Raw genomic sequence first — 9,138 nt, forward strand, 5'->3', positions numbered from 1 at the left:
TCATCCTTTAAGGCCCAAGGACACAAGTCCAGTGAAGGAGAAAAGCTTGCTGATGGGAATTCTGTGCTTCAGAAGCACTGGCAGCAAGCTGCTAAATGGCAGAGAAATCATTACTGGGGTACAAAATACAGACTGGTGGTTTACCATCTAGTTGCCTCTTGTGAGCAGAAAGTAGCCCAAAAGACCAACTTTTTCCTTGCTCTTTGAAATATTGATTTGGCAGCTCAGCAGACCATAAATTCTAGAAGTAGTCTGAAGCAGAATCTCTTTCCTAATGGAGCCATGACAGCAGTTTAATAGATGATATTTGATTTTTAAAAAATCCTTCAGTAATTAAGAACATCACTATTATTTGGCATTATCTTTTTCAAGGACACAATTTTTACATTGCCCTATATTCTAAAGTTTCCTCCTGAAAATATTCCAGAGCCCAGCTAACTATCTGCATGGTATTTCACTAGGGAAAGAATAAGGAAGAAAGAATTGAAGAAGGGAAGAAAGACTGACAAAAAAGGGCAGGTTCCCTCCTCAAGTCTCAGTTCCATTTCCCGATAGATGCAAGTTCCCACTAATCCCTTTGGGCTAGCTCTCATTTTGTTCAGATCCCTCTGTGAGTTTATTTCACTCACTAACCAAGCACAATATTAATTTATCCACTTCTACAAAAAAGTAAAATTACTGTTGCATCAGCTTGCAGTGGAAACAGCTCACAATTTCCACAATCGACCCGAATTAACAAGGAATAAAAAGAAAATGAGAAAGAAAAAGTACCTAAAATCAGAGAAACTACAAAAAAACAAAAAAACAAAAAACAACAACAACCAAAAAAGGGAAAAAAGCTCTCCAACACTACTTTTCATGGTAAGTACCTTGTCAGATTAACAACAAACTTTTTTGTTGCTACTAGTAATGCCATGGCATTCCCAAGGGTGTTATTTTTCCCTGATTCTTTCCTTCCTTTTCCTCTTCCCTTCTATTGCCTCCTATAACCAGATGCAGGGTACTTTTGGAAAACAGAAGTTATCAGACTAATTAGCATAAAATCCAGTAGCACAAGGTAAGAATAACAGTAAGATACTAAATTTTAACTCCTCCAGGATTTAACAAACAAGTGAGATGCCTAGAACTTAAATAACTCCTTATAACACATGAATAGCAATACTCAACTTTGAGCTAGCCAGTGGAGAGCTAGAAGAATGAAATTATAATGACTGCAAGTTCTTTATCATTTTCTTAAGGATATAAATTAAAAAAGAAAATTGTATCATTCACTCTTATATAGCCATTAAAAGAGCTACTTGAAAGCTTTTCAGAACACTTCCAAAAAGGTTAGAAAAATGCTCTGGAAGCTGTAGCAACACAGGGCTGTATTTGTAACACAGAAATTTATACTTCAACTTCCATTAACAATCAAAGCTCAAGTGGACACAACTCTTGTGCTTCAGATTAGAATTGAAATGCTTTTCCCTGTAAAAACCTGGTAATGTTTTATAGTATTTTTCAAATTATGACTTACAGCACACTTCTAAACATAAACAAATTGGTGTCTAAGTTCTTAAGTCCTGCACTGTTTTAAGAAAGCCATCTTTGTAAGAGTCTCCACCTGTAAGAAGTCACAAATATTTTAAATACTTGCACAGCACCATCTGATGAAGTGAAAGAGATTAAAACTGTATGTGCATGCTCAACATAAGCTGGTTAACAGCACAAGAAGACTAAAGTTTCATTTGCTACTAAACTCTCCCGCTTCGCATTTAGCACCACGCTATTTATAACATAAGTATCAACTGCTACAGTTGCACACTGTAAAACACTACACACTTACATGAAAGTGTTATTTTTATACAGTAACTTCACCTTCTGATAGGTGAGCAGACTTGACCATTTCTTCAGCAGGCCTTCAGCATTTGAACGAATTACACCTTTAGCACTAAGGTGCTGTGTAACGCCAATCCCATAATAAGAATTTGTTAAAAATAACTGCAGCTTCAAAAGCTGGATCATGCTGCAGCATCTATTGTTTTGACTCTGGTATGTAGCACTACAAATCAACTAAGAAGTCAAAATTAAAAAAAGAAGAAAAATAATTTTTAAAAAGCCCACAAAAAACCAAAAACACCAAAAAAGAGCTCACTATTTTATAAGATGAAAGATTGAGCAGACCAGAAAGTCAGCTTTCAAAAAAAGATACAAACATAACAAATCAAAGGACACAGCATTAGGTTTGATTTCAGGCAAGTGGCAGGAGAACACAGTGGACAACCTCCCTACGAAACACAAAAAGAAGCTAACAAAATGACACAGTTATCCATACATCAGGAATCATTAATTTTCAGAAGTTGAAAAACAACACCCAATTAAGACAAACAGAAAAAAAGCAAGGATAAAAATCAAGAAGTCCATATTAACCATTTCTCTCAGGAAGTGACCTAAAAAGGCAGCAAGAAAGGTTGCTAAATTTAATAAAGATGATTTTAGAAATTACCTCTTCACAGGGAAAAATGACAGCTCATACACTGTTTGGCTTTCAAGAAATGTTAATTGCAACCATCTGTAAATTTTAACTATCATTACTAATTTTAACAGGGAGATGGGGGCGTAGGTGAGAATATGGAAGAATGACTCAAATAATTCCTGAAAACATTAAGATATATTGAAGGCAAATTGCCAGATCTTACTCAATCTCCAATCCTTTGGATTTACTGAAAAATCCATGGAAGTTGTGGGAAAAACAGAAGCCTAACAAAAAAATACAGATTGATGTACAGGCTTTTGGCACCACTTTACCTGACAACCTGCTCATAAGCAAAGCAAGGAGATACGATGTACTTCTAGTATGGGTGCAGTAGTTGTGCAAAGAAAATTTTAAATACATACACAAAATTAAAATGTGGTTCCTTGCAGAACTGGGAATATTGTGGGGGAGTCTAAGTGAAGCTATCTCCTGACCTAACTAGAAAGGACTGGCACAATCCAATGTTCAATAATAGCTTCAATATAGAACACAAGAAGTTGAATGTTTTGGACAAAACAAATGCAGAAATTTAAGATGGGGTACAACTTGCTAAGCAGTGCAGCCCAGAGGGCACTGAAAATGAGGCATTGCTAAGCATGAAACATCACACAGGAAAAACACTTCAAATACTCACCTCCTAAACACAGGAACATAGCTAAAATACAGATAATGATCTCTTCATCACAGTGTGTTTATTCAGGAAAAAAAAAAACGGTATAAAGAACCTAAAGGACTCATCTATCCCACCCCACTCTCTAAACAAAGAAACTGAATCTAACTGAACTGAACCTAATCCATCAGGAATCACACAACCAATACTAGTGGTTGTAATATGAATCGTAACGAAATATTTGAATTGGATACTTCAGTCAAGCTTTCTCATTTGGAAGCTTCTAAAGTAAGATTAGGAGTGGGAAAAAAAATCTATCATGCATGACCTTGATATTTCTGATCTTGCCTCAGTACTAGATGTTTGATTACACAGTTTTATGATGTAATTATATTTTCCCCATTATTTTAATTCACTTTTTCCAGACTTAAATGCTATGCTACACAACAAAACACATACTTCCCTAAGAGCTGCAATGAGTACCAAGTATTTACTTTCATCTTTTACCTCCAAATGGCATTTTAAGCTTTTCTCCATGTGAAACACTTTATTTGCAAGCACATAAAGCTGCACAGTAAATTTCAGATCTGTTTGAATGAGCAATCTGGTTCTTCCCAAAACGTGTAATTTACCTCTACCTCGCTTCAGAACTGGGAGAAGCTCAAAAGGATATATTGAGCCCTGTGAAGCAATCTCTCTCCAACTCCCACAATCACAGGATTAGAAGTAGCCTTCAGATATTGGAGCATTTATACCATTTTCAGCTTTGTCTCTACAACTGCGGCCCTCGCCTATACAAGAAAGGTTACCTGTGCATTTGTAATCCCAAAACAAGTGGAAACTACACCTCCAGCTTAGCTTACAACACTGGGAAAGCAGCTGAAGATCAACTCACAGAAAGACTGATGCAGAGATGAAGTGTGCATAGAGAAATTTATATCAAGTCAACCAGTAAAATTCTTCTATTTACAAGGGTTTAAGTAGTGCTGTATCCACATACTCATGTCTTCCACACAGCCAGAGCAGACTTAAGGCAGCACCTTTAATTTCCTATAGGAACATATCTTACACACCAGCCTGAGTAAAAAAAGCCCCATCTTTCCCAAAACCCAAAAAGTAGGTGATGTTCATGTTTCCCCTTGCAGCAGGAGAATGGTTACTTTCCATAAGACTTAACCAATTCCAAACATTAAAAAAAATTATATTTATATATTCAGCTATATATTTTTTCATACATTATTTATGTATTTGTATAAATATATGAAGATAACCACATGTTTAATCATAAATATTAGACATTTGCCTCCCTTTATCAGAGCCACAATAAGGTAGCTGCTGTGCTTTTTCTATGGAAAGTATTGAATATTTTGTTCTTTCTAAACTAAATAGGCAAAACCTGCATGGAATACTTCTCAAAATAAAGTCATAATTGAAGCAGAATAATGGCAAACTTAAGTGAGTTAGAATTCATTAGTGTACATAAAAGCACTCCACATCTAACACTAAATTCAGTAAACATAACACTAAATTTTCCACCTGAGATCCCAGCATGATTCACACAACTGTTAAAGCAGTATTTGTGCCATTAGCCATGATCAGCTGTACAAAAAGGCCACAATGTTCAGGCCACCATATAGTTGTTTTAATGATATAGCAGGATCTCATCAGAGAGAAAAATTAATGCCTTTCTGTGTAGACTGACAAACTTTGTGTTTCTCGGAGAATATCTAAAAAATTCCTTAAGTGATTCACAAGAAGTAAAAGAGAAAACCTTTTGTACTGCACTTAGGATCTTAGGAAAAAACTCTTCACTGAAAAGCGCGTCAAGCACGGGAACAGGGTGCCCAGGGAAGTGTCAGTCACCTTCCCTGGAGTGCTCAAAAGACAGGTAGGTGAGGTACTTGAGGACATGGCTTAGTGGTGAAGCTGGCAGTGTCAGTCAACTGTTGGACTCGATAATCCTAGAGATCTTTTCCAATCTTGACACCTCTAAGTTTCTGTGATTTCTTGGGAAGCATCTAGGCATTTTACATCCATCACTAAAACACTTAATTACAACAGCACAGCTTGCGCAACTTTATTACAACAAACTATTGGAAAGCAAATCTACTCTATGCCTCCTCTGCATTTCAGGACCCTTCTTTCTATCATTTTGCTAATGTAATTAAGCATTCAGTTCTACATTTCTGTCCACTGGTAATGGATTGCTGAGTATGGTAGGGAATAGCCAAAAAGAACTTGTTTGCAGCTAATCTAAAACAAAAAAATGAAAATGCACCATTCACTAAGCCATTAATCATTTGGGTCTTTAATTTATGACTTATTCGAATCCATCTCCCAAATGTGAAACCTTTTTTAAAAAGATATTCACTCTCCCATCTTACCAACATACTTAAAACACAGCACAATGGATCAAAAGGCAAGAGTTCTTACAAGCACCTTCTGTGCTTGTTTTGCCTGGGTTAGAGTTAATTTTCTTCAAAGTAGCAAGTATGGGGCTGTCTTTTGGATTTATGCTGAGTTCAGTTTTGAAAACAGAGACAAGCTCATGAAGGAGCAGGGTCCTGGCAGGAGCTTTGGGCCTGCAGAGAGAAGAGCCCACACTGGAGCAGGTTTGCTAGCTTGATTTCATTTTGTTATTGTATTGATTCTCCTTGATTTTCCTCTTCAGCTATACTTCCATGATCTCTATGCTTTAGGAGCCCAACTGTTCTCCTACCCTGATTTAAAGCCAGCCAACGTGGCCAGCAACAGGAGGCTGTCAGAAGAATGGAGCCAAGATCCTATTTCTGAGCACTAACTTTCCCAGAGCAGAAAGCTGCAACATCAAACCATAACACAACCTACAGTATGTAGAATAGAGTCCCCCAAAAATATCCTGATGTTAACTCAAAAATACTCTAAACACTTGTCAGTGGAGAGGTTTGTTACACCATTCTTGACATTCAGATACTAACAGCAAATTCAAGCAATTTTCCTCCTAGTGAAGCTTTTGTAAGTTCCAGTAAGCCATTTGTACCACATAAATCACCACATTGCAGAACTCTGCTCCTGCAGATCTGAAGTTTGTTGTATTGGTCTGCTGAAGTTTATCTGCAATGAAATTGCATGGCAGGGAAGTGACAATGTAGCTAAAGTTATTTCACATTTCATAGCAGAGGTGGTGATCAAGTGAAGGAGCAAATTTGTCTTAAATCTGACTTGCTATAAAATGCTTCTCAACCATTAGGACATGCATCTACTATCCTAACTCATTTTCTGAAGAAGCTTAGATTAAAAATCAGAGCAATCATGATGCTCTGATAAAACCTCAGCTGGAATGTGATGCTTGCTCTTTCACATCTCTAAAGAAGTTCACAGATTTGCAACTTTTCTGTAACCATTACTGTAATGGTAGTCACAGACTTGCCTCTGAACTGACTTTATTATGTTCAATGCTAAACTGACTATACCAAGCACATGGAAATATAGTTATTTTCACAATTTTCTTGCAAAATGCTAGATTATTCCTGCTTATTTATTCAATCATAAAACTGAGTCTGTGTTTCCCTACTATTCCAAATAGACTGCATTTCATTCTCAAAATAATCTTAAGACCTGAACAGCAAGTACAGTAAGCCCAAATGTTGTCCTTTTGCCAGTCTAGTTCTTCAAAGGAGGTCCAGTTCCAGAAATTAAGGCTTAAGTAAAAAAAAAAAAAAAGAATAAATAGTTACTTAAGGTTAAGAAATTTCAGTTTTAAGTATTACCTTTGCTTCACACTTTGACTCTGGATCATCACTCCTACACTAGGATGCCTAAACACACAGTAGTGTGACAGGGAGATTTTAAGTGAAAACTTATCTTAGGAATGAAATTACTGAACAAGAGGAATGTACAAAAAGTTTCAAAAGAGTTTTCAGCATGATCACTGAACTATCCCACATATGACCAAATTGGTATCTGAAATTAAGTATAATTTGGTGTAAGAAAAACATACTGGGAGGGAAACAACCAATAAACCAAACCTCAGCTGTAGGAACCAAAATTTCATCACATAAAGCACTTCCAAAGTTCTTTCTAGAAAAGGAGTTCTAGGGTCATAAAAAGTTAGTCCTTCACGAAGTCACACATGAATTTCAGTGAATATTATTTCTCGCAACAAATTAATTTAGAGAATTAAGCTTCCAATTGAGTAAAACAAAAATTAGTTACTAGAAAGAAGAAAGGTTTATTTATAATTTGTACATAAGTAAATGTGTGGTACTGTTGGCAACCATAAACAGATGTTCCTGGTCCTTCCTGAACAGGTCTACTCCATCCTTCACACCAACTTCAGCATTTGTTGGCAGCTGATACACGGCAGTGAAAACTATCTTTTTTAAGTAAGATTTTGGCCAGGCTACCAATAAAACAGACCCAAAGTAGACGAATAAGCACTAAAGTAGGGTAATTAGCAACAATGTCCTTTTTATGACAGTGAGACTTTCCTCTAAGAGTTCTCCATTTCTCATTCTTGTCTTTTCCCATCCCTTTTTCTGAAGGAGCTCTGGAACTCACCAAGTCCTTTGCTGAACATATTTATCTACTTAGAATAGATAACAATAGAACACAGTTATGGTTTTTTACCAGGAATGAAGTTACATTGACTTAGAGAGAACACCAGAAATATGACACAAGAGACAGAACAACTTGGGTAGCATTAAGCCCTTTCATCAGCTCATAAATCTGTGTGTGTCTGAAGTTGTGTTAATGAAAGTTAGTGTCTCTAAGCTTCCTGCAGGGCACCAACCACGTGTAAGTGTTGTCAAACCTGCAGCCAAGATGCACACAGGTAGCACAGGGCTGTTTTCCATCCTACCTGCGTGACAGAAGGGAGAGAAAACCATGGCAAAGGGATTTCGCCGTGCCTCCTCACAGGAGACACAGCAGAGTCTGAGTGCACGTAGAGGAAGCCTAGATTCCAACTGTGCAGGTACCCAGAGTCTGTCACAGAATCACCGACTCAAGGTGCAAAAGACCTCCAAGATCATCAGGTCTGACCTGTGACTGATCGCCACCTTGTCAGCTAGAACCAGAACACCAAGTGCCACGTCCAGTCGTTTCTTGAACGCCTCAAGGAACAGTAACTCCGCTCCATCACTGCTTATTGTCCTCTAGTCTTCCTCTCTTCCTCGAAGCCCCCTCCCCACCCGGCGGTCAGGGCTCTGCTCGGAGCGCAGCGCGGCGGGAAGCGCGGCCAGCCCAGGCCGCCCAGCCTGAGGGCAGCGGGGCTCCCGCGCGGCCTTTGCCCTGCGCTCACCCCGAGGCCGCGCACACGCGGTGAGGCCGCAGGGCCGGCCTGGGCCGAGCGCTCCCTCAGAGCCCCCGGGGCAGCCACGGCGGGCGGCGCCGCAGGACCCGGCCGGAGGGCCCGGCAGCATGGCCGGCAGTGCCCTTGGGAGTGCGGAGCGCAGCCTCAGCCGGCCCCGCCAATCCTACCAGGCGGCGTGGCGGGGCGGGAACTGACCTGGCGGGGCCGGGTGGTGGGGCGGGGGCGGCGGGAGGGCGGAGGAGCGGCGGGAGCAGCGGCGAGAGGCGAGGGCGCAGCGCCCGGAGGCGCCCGGCGGAGCTCAGCAGCGCGGCCATGATCGCCCGCAGCACGTGAGCCGCGCGCCGGCGCTGCGCCGCCGTCAGCCCCATGTGACGGGGGCGAACCATTCCGCTCAGGGGGGAGGCGCTGAGCCCGGCCTTAGAAAGAGCACGCTCAGGCGCCAGCGCGCTGCTAATTTTCCCCCGTGCCACCGATGGGCCGTTCCACGCAGGCCCGGGTTGGGCCGCCCGGCAGCCAACCGGGAGCGGCCCCGGCGGAAGGCGGGCGCGCGGGAGGAAGCGGCGGGAAGCGCCGGGTTTCCCGGTGGCCGCTCCTGGGAGCTCTTCCGTGCCGATCCCCTGCCCTGCCCGCCCGGCTCTCCCGCCTGCCCACCCAAGTACTGCTTCCCTGCAGCCCGGCGGTGGCTGCCGCTTCTTCGCTGCCCCTGATGGTTCCAGACCC

General features: G+C 41.0%; 1 protein-coding gene across 1 annotated transcript in view; it reads right to left on the minus strand.

Annotated features, from left to right (window-relative positions):
* The window catches only part of LRPPRC (leucine rich pentatricopeptide repeat containing), an 86,789-nt gene extending 78,057 nt beyond the window's left edge, over positions 1–8,732 (minus strand). Inside the window, exon 1 of the mRNA XM_030944504.1 lies at positions 8,614–8,732. Coding sequence (XP_030800364.1) covers positions 8,614–8,732 — 119 coding nt within the window. The remainder of the gene's footprint in view (positions 1–8,613) is intronic.
* Between the last annotated feature and the right edge of the window lie 406 nt (positions 8,733–9,138).

Source organism: Camarhynchus parvulus, chromosome 3 (genome assembly GCF_901933205.1).
Source record: "Camarhynchus parvulus chromosome 3, STF_HiC, whole genome shotgun sequence".
Classification (NCBI taxonomy): Eukaryota; Metazoa; Chordata; class Aves; order Passeriformes; family Thraupidae; genus Camarhynchus; species Camarhynchus parvulus.